This window comes from Manis javanica, chromosome 2 (genome assembly GCF_040802235.1).
Source record: "Manis javanica isolate MJ-LG chromosome 2, MJ_LKY, whole genome shotgun sequence".
Taxonomy (NCBI): Eukaryota; Metazoa; Chordata; class Mammalia; order Pholidota; family Manidae; genus Manis; species Manis javanica.
The window spans coordinates 129,806,049-129,830,687 of NC_133157.1; the positions used below are offsets into that span (position 1 = coordinate 129,806,049).

The 24,639-nt window shown below is 39.1% G+C and overlaps 1 protein-coding gene across 19 annotated transcripts in view; it reads right to left on the reverse strand.

Moving 5' to 3' along the window:
• Positions 1 to 24,639, reverse strand: part of TASOR2 (transcription activation suppressor family member 2) — a 251,539-nt gene that overhangs the window by 184,840 nt on the left and 42,060 nt on the right. For 9 of the 19 annotated variants that reach the window (XM_073229403.1, XM_073229398.1, XM_073229407.1 and 6 more), the window contains 2 exons: positions 1,246 to 1,341; positions 345 to 417 (listed from right to left, as the gene is read on the reverse strand). Coding sequence is in view for 3 of the 19 variants with exons in the window: in XM_073229405.1 (XP_073085506.1) it covers positions 345 to 417; positions 1,246 to 1,341 (169 nt within the window). In the remaining 16 variants the exon portion in view is untranslated. Of the gene's footprint in view, positions 1 to 344; positions 418 to 1,245; positions 1,342 to 1,627; positions 2,314 to 8,507; positions 10,253 to 24,639 lie in introns of those variants that run through there. The other 10 variants (XM_073229396.1, XM_073229397.1, XM_073229408.1 and 7 more) reach the window with 4 other exon arrangements.

Consider the following 24,639-nt stretch of genomic DNA (forward strand, 5'->3'; position numbering starts at 1 on the left):
CTCCTCACATTCCACAGTTGCCAAATTTGGTCAGTTTTATTCTCTATTCCTCCTGCCATTAGGTAGTCTGGAAGAGACCCCTTGCTAGCCTCAAAGACTATACTAATCTCCTGGCACTTGAAAGACATCTTCAGTATCTTTTCTAGTCCAAGCAATCTTTAAAAAAAGTTCTGATCATCTAAGTCCTACTAGGAAACCTAAAGTCTTAGACTCAAAGCTCATTTATATCTTTAAATTGTAATTCTAATGACTAGTTATCATTACTATACTGCTTTTAATATACTTATGAAATTAACTAAAACCAACTTCATCTTGTAAAGAAGAGATGTTTATTTCAGACTTACCTTTTGCTGGATCACCCAATGTGGTAACAGCACTGCTGCCAACACGGAGTCCACGCTGACATACCAACTTCGCCTTTAAACAGAAGAGAGCACTTTGCTTATCAGTTTTGGGAGAGGCAATAAAATAACACTTGCAAATTAATACAGAATCTGTACACTGTATGTATTCATGGCACAAAACCAAGCTTAAGTCAGGTAATTGTGTTCTGGTTAATAGTTAGAAGTTTTTCATCAAGTTTCACCATTTCTGTTAGCAAAAAATGTCACCATGAAAACCAAATTAAGCAAGCCTGTAGGTAAGTCTTCTCTTGAAGATTTCTTTCAATTACAGTTTTAGAAGTACTAAATTTGAAAATGTCTTATCCTCAAATGCCTTTTTTAGTATAAATCCATAGCATATCTTATTTGGAAGTAGCTGATTAAGTAAATAAACCCTTCCGGTCTTATTATATAATTGTTAATTACTATATAAATGTTAATTATTCTTTAAATCAATCTACCCTTGTTCCTTAAAAGTCATGGACTCAACCAAAATACTTCCTCTGAATTTGAGTCAGATTATAGATCACTATATTGTTAAAATTGTACCTAGGAAGCCATACACATCTTTGGAAACATGCCCTATACACAGCAGTCTCCTCTCACATTTTAGTTACAAGCAACAGTATGGATGCTCAATCTTCAAAGACAGGCATGAACTACTCCAAGGAAATAAACTGCTGGGAGAGTTCTCCTAATTCACAAAACCATGTAACTTAAACCTGAAAAATCTCCACAAGAAACACAAAGTATCTATGTAAACCATGATCCAGAATGGAGAAATATCCATTCACCCCATTAATGATATCAGTTTTGTTCATTAATATCACAAAATTAATTTCATACAATCTAATTCCCTCACCTGGTTTTCCGTTTCAGACAGAAGAAATCTGTAAGTTTCTTTAAGTTCTTCCTCAGTATAGTTATTTGTTTTTTTTTCTTGGTAAAAAGTTTTGTACTGTGTATAAGAGAAAATAACCAAATGCTATAAACATGTTATTCTACTTTGCAAATCAATTTTTAAAACTCATCATCTGAATCCCTCCTGCTAAAAGACTAATGAAATAAGACTGTTTTTCTATTCCCTAAATATATTGCCTTTCAAGTGACTATTTCCAAGGATCTTTTATCTCATCTGAAAAGTGATAGCTAAAAAGAACTAGGCTTATATACCAAAAACGATGGGTCTACTTCTGTAAAACTAAAATAAAACTAACACACAGAGTGTGTACCAAGCACCTCACCTCATTTAAGAAAATGTCATTTTTCACCAAAGTCACATGACTGTACTGAAAATCATGCTCAGATGCAGAGTCCAAGTAAGAAATATGGAGAATTGAAACTGCCCTTTGGAAGAGAGAGTCTGAACTCAGGGATACTGCCTCAAAAACTGTAAAACACAAACAAAAATAACACAACTGTTTAAGATAACCAAAGGATGAGGTTCAAAGTGGCACACTAAAAATCACTGAATATTTTATCTGTACTGCTCTTTCCTGTATACCTGACTTCTACAGTGTGTTTGAGCTACCATATCTGTATATCCTAACAGATCTCTCATGTGAAGAAAATAATCTGAATGGATTGCAAGAGTGTAAATTACTTTAAATATTAAGAGCAAAATAAATCCTGCCAGACCCCACAGGCCTTTTGGTTTAAGCTGCGTGTGTGGCTGATAAAAACAGATGCAACCATAGTATCAAGTTGGTGGTCAGTAATCACTGAGACCAGTGTTTTTCATCCAAGTCTTTTGCTGCTGCTGTTGAAATATCACTGATACACAAGGTTATGATGGTTTCAAATACACAACACAGTGGTTTCAACATTCACCCATACTATCAAGTCCTCACCCCCTCCATTGCAGTCACCGTCTATCAAGGTAGTGAGATGTTACAGTCATTGTCTTCTCTAATGCTGTACTGCCTTCCCGGTGACCTACCTATACCTATATTGTGATTGAAAATTATAGTGCCCCTTAATCCCCTTCTCCCTTCCCACCCACCCCTTTGGTAACCACTAGTCCCTTTCTCAGTGTCTGTGAGTCTACTGCTATTTTGCTCTTTCTGTTTTCCTTTTTTTTATACTCCACAAATGAGATCATTTGTTATTTGTTTTTCTATGCCTGGCTTATTTCACTGAGCACAATACCCTCTAGATCCATCCATGTTACTACAAATGGAAGTATTTTTCTTTTCTTTTTGTGGCTAAATAATATTCCATTGCATATATGTACCACCTCTTCTTTATTCACTCACTTTTGATGGACACTTAGGTTGCTTTAATATCTTGGCTATTGTAAATAGTGCTGCAATAAACATTGGGGTGCGTATATCTTTTCAAATCAAGGATCTTGTTTTCTTCAGGTAAATTCCAAGGAGAGGAATCATTGGGTCAAACGGTATTTCTATATTTAATTTTTTGAGGAACCTCCATATTGCTTTTCACAATGGCTGAACCGATTTACATTCCCACCAACAGTGTAGGAGGATTCCCCCTTCTGTGCATCCCCACCAGCACTTGTTGCTTATCTTTTGGATCTTGGCCATCCTAACTGCGGTGAGGTGATATTTTATTGTGGTTTTAACTTGCATTTCCCTGATGATTAGTGATGTGGGGCATATTTTCATGTGCCTGTTGGTCTTCCATATTTCTTCTTTGGAGAAGTGTCTGTTCAGATCCTCTACCCATTTTTTAATTGGGTATTTCCTTTTTGGGTGTTGAGGTGTGTGAGTTCTTTATATATTTTGGATGTTAACCCTTTATTGGATAAATTGTTGATGAATATATTCTCCCACACAGTAGGATGCCTTTTTGTTCTGCTGATGGTGTCCTTTGTTACACAGAAGCTTTTTAATTTGATGTAGTCCCACTTGTTCTTTTTTGTTTGTTTGTTTCCCTTGCCCAAGGAGATGTGTTCAGGAAAAGTTGCTCATGTTTATATGCAAGAGATTTTTGCCTATGTTTTCTTCTAAGAATTTTATGGCTTCACAACTCACATTCAGGTTTTTGATCCATTTTGAGTTTGCTTTTGTGTATGGAGTTAGACAGTAATCCAGTCCCATTCTGTTAGATGTAGCTGTCCAGTTTTCCCAGCACCAGCTGTTGAAGAGGTTGTCTTTTCTCCATTATATATTCATGGCTCCTCTATCATTGACCATACATGTGTGAGTTTATATCTGGGTTCTCTATTCTGTTACATTCATCAATCTATGGGCCTGTTCTTATGCCAGTACCAAATTGTTTTGATTACTGTGGCTTTGTAGTAGAGCTTGAAGTTAGGGAGCATAATCCCCCAGCTTTGTTCTTCTTTCTCAGGATTGCTTTGGCTATATGGGGTCTTATGTGGTTCCATATGAATTTTAGAACTATTTGTTCTAATTTGTTTAAGAAGGCTGTTGGTATTTTGATAGGAATTGCATTGAATCTATAGATTGCTTTAGGTATGATGGCCATTTTGACAATATTAATTCTTCCTATTCATGAGCATGGGATCCATTTATTGGTGTCTTCTTTAATTTCTCTCATGAGTGTCTTTTTACTTTTCAGAGTATAGGTGTTAAACCTCCTTTGTTAGGTTTATTCCTAGGTATTTTATTCTTTTGAATGCAATTATAAATGGAGTTGTTTTCCTGATTCCTCTTTCTGCTAATTCACTGTTAGTATATAGGAATGCAATAGATTTGTGTATATTACTTTTGTATCCTGCAACTTTGCTGAATTCAGGTAGTTCTAATCATTTTTTGGTGGAGTCTTTAGGGTTTTCTCTGTATAATATCATATCATCCGCAAACAGTGACAGTTCAACTTCTTCCTTACCAATCTGGATGCCCCTTTTATTTCTTTGTGTTGTCTGATTGCCGTGGCCAGGACCTCCAGTATTACGTTGAATAAAAGTGGGGAGAGTGGGCATCCTTGTCTTGTTCCTGATCTTAAGAGGAAAAGCTTTCAGTTTTTCACTGTTAAGTATGACATTGGCTGTGGGTTTGTAGTATATGGCCTTTATTATGTTGAGGTACTTGCCCTCTATACCCATTTTGTTGAGAGTTTTTATCATGAATAGATGAATTTTGTCAAATGCTTTTTCAGCATCTATTGAAATGATGTGATTTTTGTCCTTTTTATTGATGTGGTTTATGATGTTGATTGATTTCTGAATATTGTACTATCCTTGCATCCGTGGAATAAATCTCACTTGGTTATGATGGATGATCTTTTTGATGTATTTTTGAATTCAGCTTGCTAATATTTGGTTGAGGACTTTTGCAACTATGTTCATCAGGGATACTGGTCTGTAAATTTTTTTTGTGGTATCTTTGGTTTAGTATTAGAGTGATGCTGGCCTCACAGAATGAGTTGGAAGTATTCCCTCCTCTTCTACTTTTTGGAATACTTTAAGAAGGACGGTTATTAGCTCTTCTTTAAATGCTAGATAAAATTCAGTCATGAAGCCATCTCATCCAGAAAATTTTTAAATGTATGCCACATTTTCATAAAGTACCCGTCCCATCTTCTCACCAAATCCCCAAGTCTGCTAAGTCCTTAGAGGCCTACTACTGCACACTCAGCAAACAAATTAGAAGTTACTGTATCTTTGGGTTTTCCTCACCAGCCCAAGCACACCTATTAAACTTTACATTTATGGGTTGTATTATAAAATCATTTTCTTTTTATTTTACAAAAATAAAACTTCCCTTTTTTTTTTTAAAGTGCTTTTTTCAAATCATACCCATGTGCTATCCCAGAGATTCTGCCATGGCCCTCCCACAAGGGGCATGTTTCCTAATTGAGAATTACCAACTCTATCCGATCTTCTCATGATTGAGACTTTGTACCTTTTGATTTCACAAGTCTTCACTTTGGCAAGAACTGAGCTTAATGAATTCTCATAACATTTAACCATTTGATTTGTTCATTCCATTCAATTTGTATCCTCTCTATTCTACTTAACAAGGTTGAAGCAGGAAGGTACAAACTATAAATAAGAAAAAGAATGAATAACTTATATAGCACTGGAGTTTTGGTCATATAGTATAAATAAGTATATTATCATGGATTCCTGCTTTTCCCAGAACTCTGCCAATTACACTAAAGTTAAAGAAAAAAAAAACATTTTATTTAAAATGAGAAGGAAAAACTAGATTGTTACAGAAATGAAAATAAACATTTCAGTGAAATCAATCTGAACTGTCCTAACACTTCATTTATCAAGGTAATTTAAAACTACTGTAATAAAGTGTCAGAAATGAAAGATTATAAACAGCAAGGAAGGAAAGACAAGAGGATTATAAACATTTAAGAATATTTTGAAGTTGGTATGTCTGAACTAAATCAATTGTTTTACTTTTTCTCAGTTTCACTTCCTCTTTCTGGATCAGTATACCGGTGGTGTAAAAAATATGGATATTCTAAAGAGACTCAAAGACCAAAAGACCAGTGATAATAATCATGGTTTTCTTTAGTGGCTCTTCTCAAACAGGGAAGCATATGCTTTTGCAAATTCATCTCATAAATAACCTTTACAGCTAGCTGAAATGCAAAGCTGGATTCCTTTAAAAATTATGATTTTGGAAATCTTGTATTTAATTGTTTTTTAAAAGGTGGTATAATATTTTAAAATCTAAGTATATATACTCTTGGGCTAAATATTTAAGAAATATATTACTTAAAGTGAAAAAAATAAAAGTTGTAGGTTTGGAAATGAATATCCTATGATTATCAACTTCTCTAAATTCTACAAGATGTTAATAGGCTCACATTTTAAGTTTTGTAAGTACTGAATACTATATATACACCCATTTTTTAGTGTTACTGCACAGTGAACAAAACTGTGAGAAATTGTGTAATTAAAAAAACCCCAATCAATGAAGCTACCTACCTAACACAGAGGTTCCCAAATAACATATAGGTGGTCAGAGAAGACTTTATTTACACCAATGTGGGCAGTACTTACTGTTCCCAATAAAGGAATGAATAAAGGTAAAGATTTACAATAAACAAAGAGGAACAAGTAGGAAATGAATTCTTCTGTGCTTATTATTATTTCTTTTTCCCTGAAACTACTCATGGTTAAAACTACTCATGGCTATTCTCCAGATAGCAATATATTTATAAAAGCAATAATTTTATGGCTCGCAGAAGGAAAAGCATGTCAAAAGCAAAGCTGTTGGAAAACCACAATAAATCTTGATTCTTTCATGACTTCATAATAAATAACCTGAATTATACTTTCAAGAAAGACCAAGTTGCCTGGTTTGTCAATAAGGGGGTGAAAATCTTATTGAGAATTATTTGGCATTGTCTCTTTTCTTACACCATGCACTTTCCTTTTTTCTTCCTTATCAGCAGTAAGCATTTATTGAGCAGATACTACACACTGCTATTTTTTTCTGCACCATGCACTTCGATTTAAGAGTCTAACTCTTGTACAAAACAGTAAGAGCACTAAATGAATGGTCTCATTTTTGCTGAGGAAAACACATGAACACATGCTTTATTTAAACATTAAAGGTTATCAGAGTATTATGAAAATCAAGAGGGGGCTATTCCACAAAGAAACCTAGAACAATATCTAAGAAGGTAACTGGAAAAGTACCTGTCTGTGAAGTGTGGAGAGTATCCCTTCGGGCTCAAGTGGCCAATAGAGAGTGTGTGCAGGAATGTTAATGGCTCTGGAGAATGAGTTAAAACTCTTTCCTGTAGCATGTCTTTGGGCACATTTCTCTGCTATTTGTGGATTCAGTGTTAAAAGTTAAGACAAGCTTGACGCTAGCTGGATTCTGCTCAAATCTGCCTTTTTCTCAAATTCCATCAGACACACTGAGTCTCTGAGTTTGGACATTTTTTTCTCTCTTTAATTACTAGTAAGAGGAATTAGAAAATTATCAACCAATTTCTGATGTTATACCACAGGTACCTATTTCCCATTCTAGTAGCATGTGGTCTAAAAGCAAATAATGAGATGAACTAATGCCGGCATCCTTCCTAGGTGTCAGAATAATTCTTACAAAGATCAGCCACTTCTCTATCTCTCCAGGACTTTCATGACCACATCTCCTGTTTGTTCAGTAAGCAAGAGCACTCATCAGAGACAGAAACACTCAGAAGCCAACAATATCTGCCATTAAAGGCTCTTTTTAGTATTTCCTAAAGATGGGCTATAATCTACCTATATTCAAGTATAGAGGCATTGCTATTATAGTATTATCTATGCATTACTATAGTATTATTTATGTCTAAGTAGGCCATCTGACAGTAGTTGATGGAAGAGCCCATTCCCTTAGCTAACCCTAAAATTTATTACCCTTTACTTTTAAGATATTAAAGGATTGCCAGTTTAAGATAGATACAAATTTTTTAGAACACAATATGTCAAGACCTAACAAAATCTTCAAGTGCACACCAAATAACCATTCCATTTCTGGAATACTAGCATGAGTACATGGGATGTATCTACAAGGGTGTCCTATACACCAGCATCTGTAATAGTAAAAATACTCGCGATCATCTAAATTGCCATAAACAGATGAACACCTTGCAACCACTAAATAAAAACCAAGTAAATTTGTACATATTGACATATAAAGATGTGTACTATATACCATTGAGTAACATGCATTATTCAATAATGCCATTTTGGTTAAAAAAAGACACATTAAAAATTATGTGTTTGAAAGTATACAGAAAAAGATCTAGAAAGATAGGGAACCAAACTGTTGATAGTTCAAACCAATGATTATTGAGATTGGGAAGTGGATAAAAGGGGGACTTGCAATTTCACCTTACATACACTGCTACAATTCAGGTTTTTCTTACATAAGCATGTATTATTTCTACTATTTAAAATATCTCAGTTCAAAAATTAAGTGAAATGAGCCAGAATTTCAGTGAAATACAAATGGAGAAATGTCACAATTTCCTTTGAACATTTACCTTTTCTGAAGCAATCTGGTAACTTAATCACCTATCAATTTTGAACTAATGATTTTAAGAAATCTGTTTTCATTGGAAATTATAAGTTTTTAAAAAGTCCTTTCATTTTACATGATCTAAGCTAAAATTTAGAAAATTGTACTGCTCTACTTTGATTCATTAGTAATAACTTATGGCATTAAGTTTAATACCCACTCTTTTCTGATATGAACCCTGTCTCAGTCTTCTCTAAAAAAGAATGTAGCTGGGAGGGTGGTCTTAATTCATTTTCATCAAGTATACCCCCAGAATTCTTGACAATAGTTCTGTTCTCTGTTATTGTCATAAATGCTAAAATGAAAGAAGAAAAAAATTAAGTCATAAAGTGAAAAGTTCTACTTATGGCATATTTACTATGTAAACAAATGTTACTGAGCATCTAATTTGCATTATGTACAATTCTGTTATGTTCACCCCCGTTTTAAGTCTTCAGAGCTATATGCTAAATTTTCTTTGCATAAAATGAAATGCTTCTCATCCAACATAATTTAAGTTTTAAAGAAAAATTTGTTCACAGAAATGAATTATGTTCTATAGGAATCATTTCTGCCTTACTGAAAATCTTTCAAAAGCAACAGTAGACTGTAAAACTATATCCATATTCTATACTGGTTGGTGGTAATAAAATCAAATAGAAAACAATTAAGTAAAATCTCTCCCTACCCCCAAATTAGTAAAATATGATCATCCAGGCATTAAATAAAACTATTAGTGGTGCCTATTACATATCCAGTACTATGCTATACCCTGAATTAAAAACGACAACAGAAACAGTCTCAACAAAGAAAGCTCTTAGACTAGAACAGAAAACCTATAAAGAAACCAGTACTATAAATGTGTAGAAGAATCTAGAACATGATATAGTGGGAGTACTATGGCACAAACAACCAATTTCACTGAGATAAGCATATGTCAAGGTTGCAAAGGCACTGATACTTGAAATCTGAGTAGGCATTCAAATGATAAGGAAGCAAAACAGGCACTAACGTGTGAGTTTTCTAGGCAGTAGAAATAGGAGCAGATGCAGAAGTACAAACAACCACACATAAGGAACTGTAGGTAGTTTATTATTTGACAAATTAAATACGCTTAAAAATGGCAGGTATAGTTTTGTAATAGTACATCCTTTGTCAGAAGGATTTGCAACAGAATTGTGTGGATATATTCAAGATCCCTCAGAAAAAGTAGCAATATTGATATTTATTCATTACGTCAAAAGGTGAGAATTAAATGGAGAATCAGGAGACAGGAGTTTGGTGCATGCCTACTTAGAACTTGTGCTGAGACGATGACGATGTTGACTGCCTCCCCATCACACGCCTTTTTCTTCCCCTCCCCAAAGCACAACTTTTTATCAAATCCCTTTTCTATTTGTTGCCATGCACAGAGACATTTATCGTACCAAGTATTTATTGGCAAGGAATCACAAAAGTTAACATCCATGAAAACTTGAAACTTAAAATATAAGGTATTTAAAGCCTCTGACTGCTTGATTCCCACCTACTCAATATATCTTATCTCCCTCCCCTGCACCAGGGCAAAACACTCTTGACTCAGATCCCTCTTCATGAAAATTTTCCTCATTAGTTATATACAGTCTAATTTTCACACCCCTCACCTGCTCCATGTCTAAGTTTTCCTCATATTTAAAGCCTAGCCCAAGAAGCAGCTTCTCTGATGTCTTAAGATTTTCTGGCATGCATGAATTACTCTTCACAAGTGTTCCACAGATACTTGCCATCATCTTTCTACATGCATAGCTCTGCACTGGAGAACACTGAATACCAGACGCCCACTTAAAAAAGAGCCTTTGAACATTTAGGTCATAATTTCCCAATTAGGCATGAAATACAGTGTCTTGCCAATGGGTTTCAGCCCCAGGCAAGTTCACTGTGGATTCAATGTGACCAAAGAAAATGACAGTAAAAGGTTCTTGGGGTGAAAGGGTTATAGCGAACTTTATTTTCACGCTGGCAGATCAATCACTAAAATCCTGTTCACTTAGAGTGAGTCTGCATGCCGCAAGCCAGTCTCTGCCTCTGGGCCCCTCTGCCCACACAGCCATCCTCTGGGCCTCCCTGTCTGCACAGTCATCCTGCATAACTGTCCTCTGGGCCTCTGTCCTCGGTGCTGCCACCACTCCAGCCTTTGCTCTGCTCTCCTGCAGCCTTGTAGCCATGCCGCTGTGTTGCTACAGAGCACTGGGTGGAGCTCTTTATATAGAGTCAATAGTAATGTATTGCCCACACGTGTGCAGTGAGCTAGTCAACCAGGGTCAGGTGAGAATCCTGGCCACAGGAACTCTCATTTTATCCACACTCCACCCCTCCAGGATTCTCCCCTCTCAATCTTTGTGCCCTCAGTCCTCTACAATGGTCCCTGTGCAAGGAAGCTTGAACATTGTTCTCCAGTCTCTCCAGCAAAAAGTCTAGCAGACACACAGGCTGATCTTGTTGCTCTGTCTCTGACCTCTGCCTCTTTGGTCTTAATGGCGGAACTGCTGCTCTGGTTTCAGTTGCTGCCATAGATCTAGTAAGATCCTATGTGACTTCCCATCTAATTTCCTTTCATATGCTGCTGCCAGTATTAAATCAACCCACATCTGGGTCCTTGTAACCTTCATGGGGCCCTTTAAATTCTTCTTGTGAGTAGAAGACCTTATTTCTCTCCATGTTCTCATTGCTTCAGCCTCTCCTATGTCTGCTACTGTACATGTCACCTCACTTATAGGATGCCCTAAGTGAGGGGAAAGAATGGCCACTAGAGACCTAAAGAGGGATGTGGGAGCCGTTTGAAGCTCAGTATTTTTCATCCCAGTAGTGAAAGTCTCTTCATCTGGGTCATAATTCTCTGGGCTACAGATGGCATTTCTTATGCCTAGCTCTCATAACACCTGTTGGAGCTCAGCATGTGTCTGCCATCTAACAGAAAAGGATGGTAGATCACCCTGATTGGGCCACACTGCATGAAGTGCAGCCATACGCCAAGTGAGGAGGGAGTGATTCCCTGGGGTCTAATGTGCATTTAGTAATCACTGCCTCAAGGTGTGCTGCACTGTCAGGGAAGCCAGCTTTCCCATCTCTGATCCGGAGAACAATTCCATCCACCCCTAAGTCGCAAAGACACAGGAGCCCACCAGATATAGACTCTGAAGGCTTCTGTCTGAACGGGGAGCCCAATTCCAACAGCTCAGTCTGAGTATAAGGGTGCAACATAAGAGTGCTCCACGACCTGGGGAGGGGGCTACTCTTCTCCTTGGGGAATTTTCAGCTGCTGGGTCTTTATTTTCTTTACAACCACTGGGTGTGCTTTCAATACAGGAGGGGTCAGTGCCTCGGGCACCACCCCTTCATCCTTCCCCAGCTCCTCCATTTCCGGGACTGATGGCACCTTTCTCTCCCCTCCCCCAAGCACCTCTTCTGGTGCAACCTTTACCTTTTCTACTGTGCCTTGCAGCAATGCTAGCTCAGTCTTCAGCAGCTCTCTTACCTTCACTTCAATGCTTCGCAGCTGGCGTTCTCATGCCACCTCCACCTGTGCTTCCCTAAGGAGTTAGTCTTTTTCCTTGATGGCCTTTTCCTCATTTAGAGCATCTGGCAGCGCTGCCGTCTCATTCTGTAAGGAATCTTTTACCTCTTTAACGGCACCTTGCTGCCAGTGTTCTCGTGCTGCCTCCTCTCTCATCAATGCCATTTCCTTCTTCAGGGAATACACAGAAGTTTGCATCTTGTGTTCTCGTGCCGCCATTTCTTGGGTCTTTTTCAGGAGAATGTCCTTCTCTTCTGTAGACTTTTTAAATACTGTACGAAGCAGCCAACCCACAGTCCCCACTGCCTCACAGGCACTCTCTCTCTCAAAAGCCCTACTTACCATAACAAGGGCTATTGCTACTGCCTCGGGTATCACCTCTACTTGTCTCCAGTCGTGGGGTGGGGCCCCATCTTCTAGGAGGCAAGCTACCTCTGACCACACACCCATTGGGGGACAATCTGCTGTCTCCCCATTCACAGGGGTAGCACGTGGAAGCACCCCTCCCATAAGGGCAGCCTTTTTCCTTGGTCAACAGTGAATCCTGCTGACTTCGCCAACTGCCAATGGGTTTCAGCCCCCGGCGAGGTCACAATGGATTCAGTGTGACCAAAGAATATAACAGTAAAATGTTCTTGGGGTAAAAGGGTTATACCCAAGTTTATTTCCATGGTGGCAGGTCAATCACTAAAATCCCGATCACTCAGAGCGAGTCTGCATGCAGCAAGCCAGTCTCTGCTTCTGGGCCCCTCTGCCCGCACTGCCGTCCTCTGGGCCTCTGTCCTCAGTGCTGCCACCACTCCAGCCTCTGCTCTGCTCTCCTGAAGGCTTGCAGCCATGCCACTGTATTGCCCCAGAGTACTGGGTGGAGCTCTTTATATAGAGTCAGTAGCAATGTATTGCCAACACGTGTGTAGTGAGCTAGCTAGTCAACCAGGGCCAGGTGAGAATCCTGGCCACAGCAACTCTCATTTTATCTACATACAGTAATTGTGTTTAGGACAATATCTTCAGGCTGAAGAGAGGCAGAGGGAGTGGAAGAAGTGATTAAGCGCACGAGCTTTGGAATGAAAAGGACTTGGCAAGACAAAATTTTGAATCCCAGTCTTTCTAGCTTAGTGACTTTGAGCAAACTATTTAAACTTTCCTCCCCATCCTTCTAAAAATAAATCTCAACAAAGCATATACAGTAAATATAAAGCCAAATACTTCCAGGCTTATCAGTCACTGGCCCTACCCTCCCTGGGATCCTTTTTTCCATTTCTCTTAGGTGACTGACCACTTTCAATGTTGGCTGTATCTTCTGATATAACCTCATGTTTCTAAATAAAAGACCTGTATAAATGTTAGACATTCCTTTAATGAAAACACCTCCCTCCTCCCCACACACATTAAAAAACACACTTTTCCTTCCTATCTTCTCATAGCTTTACCATGATTTCTTATATTATTTAATGTTTCACTAAATTGTATGCATTAACATGGCTGGGACACCCTAGGTAGTCAATTTCCTTTCTTACATGGTATTTTGTTTTTATAAATTTCAAATTTGTCTCCGTTTGATTTTCAGTTAAAAATCGTCATTTCAGCCTAAAATTCTTGTAAAGAACTAAAACACTGAATAGATAGATAGATATATCAAATGTTTTTGGAGACATCCTTCACAGTACTGTGTTGGTCATCTTCAGTCTGGACTCGTGACTCCTAATACTACTGCCTAGTTTTGTGAGCTTGCTAGTAATGGTGAGATACAGCATTGACCTATCGATGTTCAATATAATCCCAGACTGCAGAAACTGACAACCTGATCCTAAAACTCACATGACAAGTCAAAGGATTTGGAACAATCAAAACAATTTGGGAAAAGAACAAAGTTGAAGGACTCACCACTTGATTTCAAGAATCACTACAAAGCTAAAGCTGTCGAGGCTGTAATGATGATGTACAGATCATACAGATCAATTGAACAGAACAGTGAGATGGATACTGACTTTAACAATCACTACCAATATAATTTAATAGGTTCTACACTAAGGAAAATGGAGAAAAATCATGAACCTCTTCCCTACCTCAAATCACAAAATTCAACTGGAACTGACATGGACCTAAACATAAAAGTTAAAACTATAAAGTTTCTAGGAAAAAATCATAGGAGAAAATCTCAAGCATGGGACATGTAAAGATTTCTCAGGGCACAAAAATCAGTTCCCAGAAAAGAAAAACTGATACACTGGACCTCATGAGAATTAAAGCCATCTGATCTTCAAAAGACATCACTAAGAAATTGAAAAGATTCATGAAAGACTTGTGTACAGAATAAATACAGAATTCTTAGACACACCTTGTAAAAGATTTATTAGTGGAAAGTAAGTACATGGGAAAATGGTCAACATTATTAGTTAACATGGAAGTGATAATTAAAACCACAAGGAAATACTACTCAGCCACTAGAATGACTAAAATTAAAAAGAAAATACTAAGTGTGTTCACAAAGATGAGGAACAACTGGAACTCTTATACATTCCTGGTAGGAATATAAAGCTATGTAGCCAATTGGGAAAATAGTTTTGTCAATTTCTGATAAAGTTAAACAAGCACCTACTCATATAACCGAGCAATTTTATTCCTATTTACCCAAGAGAAATAAAACCTATGTCCATAAAAAGATTTGTACATGAATGTTCAGGGCAGCATTATTCATAGTAGGCTAAAACTACAGTAGGTAAATCTAAAGTTCATCAACAGGTAAATGTATAAACAAACTATGGCACATTCATATACCATATGATATATACATGAATCTCAAAAAAACTGGGCAGAAGAAGTCAGACATAAAAGTACACACTGTGGAAGGGCGGAGCCAAGATGGCGGCGTGAGTAGAGCAGTGGAAATCTCCTCCCAAAAACACAAAGAGCTATGAAAATATAACAAAGAAAAATCTTCCTAAAATAGAGACCACAGGACACAGTACAACATCCAGACCACATCCACACCTGCAAGAACCCAGCGCCTTGTGAAGGGGGTAAGATACAAGCCCCAGCCTGGCGGGACCCGAGCGCCCCTTCCCCCGGCTCCCGGCGGGTGGAGAGAAACCGGAGCGGTTTTTTTTTTTTTTTTTTTTTTTGGCGAGCGCTTTTTGGAAGCCTTAGAGGGACGGGCCCCCGTTGCTGGGGAGGCAGGGTGGCGGAACCGGTGAGGAGGTGCCTGGGAACAGCGCCGGAGGACAAAGAATATCCCACGTTTCTCCCTGCGAGACCTGGGGGCGGGTGCCTGAGACCGGTGCCTGAGGACGGAGGAGGTCGCGCGTTTTTCCCCTTTTTTTTTTTTTTCTCTTTTTGGCGAGCGCTTTTTGGAAGCCTTGAAGGGACGGGGACCCCAGTGCTAGGGAGGCACGGTGGCGGGACTGGTGAGCGGGTGGCTGGGACCGGCGCCTGAGGACAAAGAATATCCCCCGTTTTTCCCTGCGGGACCGGTGGGCGGGTGTCTGAGACCAGCACTTGAGGACAGAGGAAATCGCGCGTTTTTCCCCTTTTTTTTTTCTCTTTTCTGCGAGTGCTTTTTGGAAGCCTAAAAGGGACAGGGACCCCGGTGCTAGGGAGGCAGGGCGGCGGGACTGGTGAGCGGGTGCCTGGGACCGGCACCTGAGGACAAAGAATATCCCGCATTTTTCCCTGTGGGACCGGTGGGTGGGTGCCTGAGACCAGCACCTGAGGACGGAAGAAATCGCGCGTTTTTCCCCTTTTTTTTCTCTCTTTTTGCCGAGTGCTTTTTGGAAGCCTTGAAGGGACAGGGACCCCGGTGCTAGGGAGGCAGGGCGGCGGGACTGGTGAGCGGGTGCGTGGGACCAGTGCCTGAGGACAAAGAATATTGAGCGTTCCTTCCCTGCGGGACCGGTGGGTGGGTGCTTTTTGGAAGCCTTGAAAGGACAGGGACCCTGGTGCTAGGGAGACAGGGCAGCAGGACCAGTGAGCGGGTGCCTGGGACCGGCACCTGAGGACAAAAAAAAAAAACAAAAAAAAATCGCTTGTTTTTTCCTTTTTTTTCCTTTTTTTTTCTCTTTCTTTCTGTTCCCTCTCTCATTGTTGCTGTTGTTGTTTTGGTTTGGAGAGTGCTTTTTGGAAATCTTAAAGGGGCAGGACAGGTCACTTAGACCAGAAGCAGGGAATCTGGGGATCTCTGGGCACTCTAACCCCCTGGGCAGCAGGGAGCACAGAGGCCACTTACGGAGATAAATAGTCTCCTGGCTGCTCCCCCTCCAACGGGGCTACACCATTTTGGAGGAACAGCCCCAGCCAGGCCAAGCCCACAGCAACAGCGGAGATAAACCCCAAAGCAATTGGGCAGGAAGCAGAAGCCCTGTCTGCGCACAGCTGCCCAGCACAAGCCACTAGAGGTCGCTATTCTCCCAGGAAAAGGCTACAAACCAACAAGAAGGGAAGCTCTTCCAGCGGTCATTTGTACCAGCTCTGCAAACTATCTCTATCACCATGAAAAGGCAAAACTACAGGCAGACAAAGATCACAGAGACAACACCTGAGAAGGAGACAGACCTAACTAGTCCTCCTGAAAAAGAATTCAAAATAAAAATCATGAACATGCTGACAGAGATGCAGAAAAAAATGCAAGAGCAATGGGATGAGATGCAGAGAAAAATGCAAGAGCAGTGGGATGAAGTCCGGAAGGAGATCACAGATGTCAGGAAAGAGATCACAGAAGTGAAACAATCCCTGGAAGGATTTATAAGCAGAATGGATAAGATGCAAGAGGCCATTGAAGGAATAGAAGCCAGAGAACAGGAACGTATAGAAGCTGACATAGAGAGAGATAAAAGGATCTCCAGGAATGAAACAACACTAAGAGAAATATGTGACCAATACAAAAGGAAAAACATTCGTATTATAGGGATACCAGAAGAGGAAGAAAGAGGAAAAGGGATAGAAAGTGTCTTTGAAGAAATAATTGCTGAAAACTTCCCCAAACTGGGGGAGGAAATAATCGAACAGACCATGGAATTATACAGAACCCCCAACAGAAAGGATCCAAGGAGGACAACACCAAGACACATAATAATTAAAATGGCAAGGATCAAGGACAAGGAAAGAGTTTTAAAGGCAGCTAGAGAGAAAAAGGTCACCTATAAAGGAAAACCAATAAGGCTAACATCAGACTTCTCAACAGAAACCCTACAGGCCAGAAGAGAATGGCATGATATACTTAATGCAATGAAACAGAAGGGCCTTGAACCAAGGATACTGTATCCAGCACGACTATCATTTAAATATGATGGTGGGATCAAACAATTCCCAGACAAGCAAAAGCTGAGGGAATTTGCTTCCCACAAACCACCTCTACAGGGCATCCTACAGGGACTGCTCTAGATGGGAGCACCCCTAAAAAGAGCACAGAACAAAACACACAACATATGAAGAATGGAGGAGGAGGAATAAGAAGGGAGAGAAGAAAAGACTCTCCAGACAGTGTATATAACAGCTCAATAAGCGAGCTAAGTTAGGCAGTAAGATACTAAAGAAGCTAACCTTGAACCTTTGGTAACCACGAATCTAAAGCCTGCAATGGCAATAACTACATATCTTTCAATAGTCACCCTAAATGTAAATGGACTTAATGCACCAATCAAAAGACATAGAGTAATAGAATGGATAAAAAAGCAAGACCCATCTATATGCTGCTTACAAGAAACTCACCTTAAACCCAAAGATAAGCATAGACTAAAAGTCAAGGGATGGAAAAACATATTTCAGGCAAACAACAGTGAGAAGAAAGCAGGGGTTGCAGTACTAATATCAGACAAAATAGACTTCAAAACAAAGAAAGTAACAAGAGATAAAGAAGGACACTACATAATGATAAAGGGCTCAGTCCAACAAGAGGATATAACCATTCTAAATATATATGCACCCAATACAGGAGCACCAGCATATGTGAAGCAAATACTAACAGAACTAAAGAGGGAAATAGACTGCAATGCATTCATTGTAGGAGACTTCAACACACCACTCACCCCAAAGGATAGATCCACCGGGCAGAAAATAAGTAAAGACACACAGGCACTGAACAACACACTAGAACAGATGGACCTAATAGACATCTATAGAACTTTACATCCAAAAGCAACAGGATATACATTCTTCTCAAGTGCACATGGAACATTCTCCAGAATAGACCACATACTAGCTCACAAAAAGAACCTCAGTAAATTCCACAATATTGAAATTCTACCAACCAATTTTTCAGACCACAAAGGTATGAAAGTAGAAATAAATTCTACAAAGAAAACAAAAAGGCTCACAAACACATGGAGGCTTAACAACATGCTACTAAATAATCAATGGATCAATGAACAAATCAAAATAGAGATCAAGGAATATATAGAAACAAATGACAACAACAACACTAAGCCCCAACTTCTGTGGGATGCAGCGAAAGCAGTCTTAAGAGGAAAGTATATAGCGATCCAGGCACACTTGAAGAAGGAAGAACAATCCCAAATGAATAGTCTAACATCACAATTATTAAAACTGGAAAAAGAAGAACAAATGAGGCCTAAAGTCAGCAGAAGGAGGAACATAATAAAGATCAGAGAAGAAATAAACAAAATTGAGAAGAATAAAACAATAGCAAAAATCAACGAAACCAAGAGCTGGTTCTTTGAGAAAATAAACAAAATAGATAAGCCTCTAGCCCAACTTATTAAGAGAAAAAGAGAGTCAACACAAATCAACATAATCAGAAATGAGAATGGAAAAATCACGACAGACTCCACAGAAATACAAAGAATTATTAAAGACTACTATGAAAACCTATATGCCAACAAGCTGGAAAACCTAGAAGAAATGGACAACTTCCTAGAAAAATACAACCTCCCAAGACTGACCAAGGAAGAAACACAAAAGTTAAACAAACCAATTACAAGCAAAGAAATTGAAACAGTAATCAAAAAACTACCCAAGAACAAAACCCCGGGGCCGGACGGATTTACCTCGGAATTTTATCAGACACACAGAGAAGACATAATACCCATTCTCCTTAAAGTGTTCCACAAAATAGAAGAAGAGGGAATACTCCCAAACTCATTCTATGAAGCCAACATCACCCTAATACCAAAACCAGGAAAAGACCCCACCAAAAAAGAAAATTACAGACCAATATCCCTGATGAATGTAGATGCAAAAATACTCAATAAAATATTAGCAAACAGAATTCAACAGTATATCAAAAGGATCATACACCATGACCAAGTGGGGTTCATCCCAGGGATGCAAGGATGGTACAACATTCGAAAATCCATCAACATCATCCACCACATCAACAAAAAGAAAGACAAAAACCACATGATCATCTCCATAGATGCTGAAAAAGCATTTGACAAAATTCAACATCCATTCATGATAAAAACTCTCAGCAAAATGGGAATAGAGGGCAAGTACCTCAACATAATAAAGGCCATATATGATAAACCCACAACCAGCATTATACTGAACAGCGAGAAGCTGAAAGCATTTCCACTGAGATCGGGAACCAGACAGGGATGCCCACTCTCCCCACTGTTATTTAACATAGTACTGGAGGTCCTAGCCACGGCAATCAGACAAAACAAAGAAATACAAGGAATCCAGATTGGTAAAGAAGAAGTTAAACTGTCACTATTTGCAGATGATATGATACTGTACATAAAAAACCCTAAAGACTCCACTCCAAAACTACTAGAACTGATATCAGAATACAGCAAAGTTGCAGGATACAAAATCAACACACAGAAATCTGTAGCTTTCCTATACACTAACAACGAATCAATAGAAAGAGAAATCAGGAAAACAATTCCATTCACCATTGCATCAAAAAGAATAAAATACCTAGGAATAAACCTAACCAAGGAAGTGAAAGACTTATACTCTGAAAACTACAAGTCACTCTTAAGAGAAATTAAAGGGGACACTAATAAATGGAAACTCATCCCATGCTCATGGCTAGGAAGAATTAATATCGTCAAAATGGCCATCCTGCCGAAAGCAATATACAAATTTGATGCAATCCCTCTCAAATTACCAGCAACATTCTTCAATGAATTGGAACAAATAATTCAAAAATTCATATGGAAACACCAAAGACCCCGAATAGCCAAAGCAATCCTGAAAAAGAAGAATAAAGTAGGGGGGATCTCACTCCCCAACTTCAAGCTCTACTACAAAGCCATAGTAATCAAGACAATTTGGTACTGGCACAAGAACAGAGCCACAGACCAGTGGAACAGATTAGAGACCCCAGAAATTAACCCAAACATATATGGTCAATTAATATTTGATAAAGGAGCCATGGACATACAATGGCAAAATGACAGTCTCTTCAACAGATGGTGCTGGCAAAACTGGACAGCTACATGTAGGAGAATGAAACTGGACCATTGTCTAACCCCATATACAAAGGTAAACTCAAAATGGATCAAAGACCTGAATGTAAGTCACGAAACCATTAAACTCTTGGAAAAAAACATAGGCAAAAACCTCTTAGACATAAACATGAGTGATCTCTTCTTGAACATATCTCCCTGGGCAAGGAAAACAACAGCAAAAATGAGCAAGTGGGACTACATTAAGCTGAAAAGCTTCTGTACAGCGAAAGACACCATCAATAGAACAAAAAGGAACCCTACAGTATGGGAGAATATATTTGAAAATGACAGATCTGATAAAGGCTTGACGTCCAGAATATATAAAGAGCTCACACGCCTCAACAAACAAAAAACAAATAACCCAATTAAAAAATGGGCAGAGGAACTGAACAGACAGTTCTCCAAAAAAGAAATACAGATGGCCAAGAGACACATGAAAAGATGCTCCACATCGCTAATTATCAGAGAAATGCAAATTAAAACTACAATGAGGTATCACCTCACACCAGTAAGGATAGCTGCCATCCAAAAGACAAACAACAACAAATGTTGGCGAGGCTGTGGAGAAAGGGGAACCCTCCTACACTGCTGGTAGGAATGTAAATTAGTTCAACCATTGTGGAAAACAGTATGGAGGTGCATCAAAATGCTCAAAACAGACCTACCATTTGACCCAGGAATTCCACTCCTAGGAATTTACCCTAAGAACGCAGCAATCAAGTTTGAGAAAGACAGATGCACTCCTATGTTTATCGCAGCACTATTTACAATAGCCAAGAATTGGAAGCAACCTAAATGTCCATCTGTAGATGAATGGATAAAGAAGATGTGGTACATATACACAATGGAATACTACTCAGCCATAAGAAGTGGAAAAATCCAACCATTTGCAGCAACATGGATGGAGCTGGAGAGTATTATGCTCAGTGAAATAAGCCAAGGGGAGAAAGAGAAATACCAAATGATTTCACTCATCTGAGGAGTATAGGAACAAAGGAAAAACTGAAGGAACAAAACAGCAGCAGAATTACAGAACCCAAAAATGGACTAACAGGTACCAAAGGGAAAGGAACTGGGGAGGATGGGTGGGCAGGGAGGGATAAGGGGGGGGAAGAAGAAGGGGGGTATTAAGATTAGCATGCATGGGGGGGAGGGAGAAAGGGGAGGGTGGGCTGCACAACACAGAGAGGACAAGTAGTGACTCTACAACATTTTGCTAAGCTGATGGACAGTAACCGTAATGTGGTTGTTAGCGGGGACCTGATATAGGGGAAAGCATAGTAAACATAGTATTCTTCAGGTAAGTGTAGATTAAAAATTTAAAAAAAAAAAGAAAGAAAGAAAGAAAAGGGGGATTACTCCTTAACAGGATAAAACTATTGGTAAATCAAAGATCAACGCATGCTTTAAATATCCTTAATGTTGATCACTTAAAGGGTGTCAGATGATCAGCTATGGAGGTACTCTTTTCTGATAATATTCCTTTCTCTTAATTAAAAAAAAAAAAAAAAAAAGCAGTTACTGTGTGCTGACCTCCAATGAGTTCTGCACAGTGGTATAGAGGGCATGTCAAAGTGTGGGCAAAGGGTCTGTTTGTTTCTACGCAGAAGATCAAGGCCTAGCTTGGATACCCAGAAAATGAACTAAGATACGATATGAGGAGGAGCTTCCGGCATCAGCACTCTCTGGTGGACTCGTGCAGGGGGATGATCATCAAAAAGCCTCCACAGGGATCAGGACGATGCTGCGGTTGTGGCTGCATCCAGCCCACCGTCTCCTGGACTTGCCATAAGAAGGAGGAGGGAGATGTCTAGGCTGGCATGTGCATACAGTGAGACAACGAATTTGACTGGATCTGTACTGTTGGAACTCAACCAGGAGTTGGGAGGGGTGCAAGTTGTAGCACCCCAAAATCTCATGACTATAGACTATCTATGGTTAAAAGAACATATGGGATGTGAACAGATCCCAGAAATGGGCTGCTTTAATTTGTCTGATGGTTCAAGTACAGTTGGAAAATACCCATCATATCATAGATAAATTTTCACAAATGCCTAGGGTGCCTAAATGGTTTTCTTGGCTTCACTGGAGATGGCTGGTAATTATAGATTTGCTTTGTTTATGTCACCGTATTCCTATTATGTTAATATGTGTGTGCAAATTAGTTAGTAGTTTAAAACCTATACATACTTAAGGTACTATACAAGAAGATATGTCAAAGAAATAATCAATCCTCCCAAGTTTCCTTCATATGCTACATCTATAGCTTTTCTTCTTCCTTCCTAATTACAAACCTTAAATAGAATTCGTGCCTCATATCGAATTTACCGAGTATCATAATTCCTCCAGGTGGTAAAGATACCTCGAGACAAGTGCTGGGCATAGAAGCCACAGGGCATAAATCTGCAAAGAAGTAAAAAGCTAACCTTTGCAAACAATATGGCTTCTCTCTCACTTACCAACTTTACATTTCCCTGTATGGCCCCAGAAGATGACTGGTTAGCCAGAGACGGGTAAGATTCCTCAAGGGAGGAACAACCTAAGACAGGCACAGTCGCAGGGGGGCCATCAGGTGAGAATTTGGGGATCAACAGAGGTGAGGCTCAGAACCTCACCCCCCCTGCTTTGAGAGAAATCTTCTGCATCCGTGGATGTCTTGATGCCCTTGTCTAGCCTGGATTAATACTTGGTCCATAGGCACACACCTGATCATCTGATCATCTACATTTGCCCTCTTACAGCACTAAACTATGTTTTCTACCTTTATCTTGCATCTACCTACCACTTCAGCATTTTATTAAAAATAAAAATAATAATAATAATAATAAAGGGAGAAATGTGGGATCCACAGATAAATCAAGTATAAAAATCAAACGAATATTCATATTTGACCTGATTGTTTAGAGTTCATAATGTGTGATCAAAACCAGAAGTTTCTGTGATGACTGCCCTTGTACTGTTCACCATGTAGGAACTTATTCACTATGAAAGAATTTGTTCACCATGTAAGAACTTGTTCGTTATGCTTCAGAAGATTGGAGACTGACAAGAATTAGGCTTGGGATGGATTAATGATTGTACATTGAGCATTGAGTCCCTTATACAGACTTTTATTGTTGTTAACAACCATTTAATCAATAAATATGAGAGATGCCCTCTCAAAAAAAAAAAAAAAAAAAAAAATCAAACGAATATTCATATTTGACCTGATTGTTTAGAGTTCATAATGTGTGATCAAAACCGGAAGTTTCTGTGATGACTGCCCTTGTACTGTTCACCATGTAGGAACTTATTCACTATGAAAGAATTTGTTCACCATGTAAGAACTTGTTCGTTATGCTTCAGAAGATTGGAGACTGACGAGAATTAGGCTTGAGATGGATTAATGATTGTACATTGAGCATTGACCCCCCTATACTGAATTTTATTGTTGTTAACAACCATTTGATCAATAAATATGAGAGATGCCCTCTCAAAAAAAAAAAAAAGTACACACTGTGTACAGCAAAGGACATCACCAATAGAACAAAAAGGCATCCTACAGTATGGGAGAATATATTCATAAATGGCAGATCCAGTAACAGGTTGACATCCAAAATATATAAGGTGCTCACGCACCTCAACAAACAAAAAGCAAATACTCCAATTAAAAAATGGGCAGAGGAGCTGAACAGATAGTTTTCCAAAGAAATTCAGATGGCCAAAAGACACATGAAATGATGCTCCACATCGCTAGTCATCAGAGAATTGCAAATTAAAACCACAATGAGATATCACCTCACACCAGTAAGGATCGCCACCATCCAAAAGACAACAACAAATGTTGGTGAGGTTGTAGAGAAAGGGGAACCCTCCTACACTGCTGGTGGGAATGTAAATTATTTCAACCATTGTGGAAAGCAGTATGGAGGTTCCTCAAAATGCTCAAAATAGAAATACCATTTGACCCAGGAATTTCACTCCTAGAAATTTACCCTAACAATGCAGCAGCCCAGTTTGAAAAAGACAGATGCACCCCTATGTGTATCGCAGCACTGTTTACAATAGCCACGAAATGGAAGCAACCTAAGTGTTGATCAGTAGATGAATGGATAAAGAAGATGTGGTACATATACACAATGGAGTATTATTCAGCCATAAAAAGAAAAAAAATCCTACCATTGCAACAACATGGATGGAGCTAGAGGCTATTATGCTCAGGGAAATAAGCCAGGTGGAGAAAGACAAGTATCAAATGATTTCACTCATTTGTGGAGTATAAGAACAATGAAAAAAAACTGAAGGAGCTTAACAGCAGCAGACTCGCAGAACCCAAGAATGGACTAACAGTTACCAAAGAGAAAGGGACT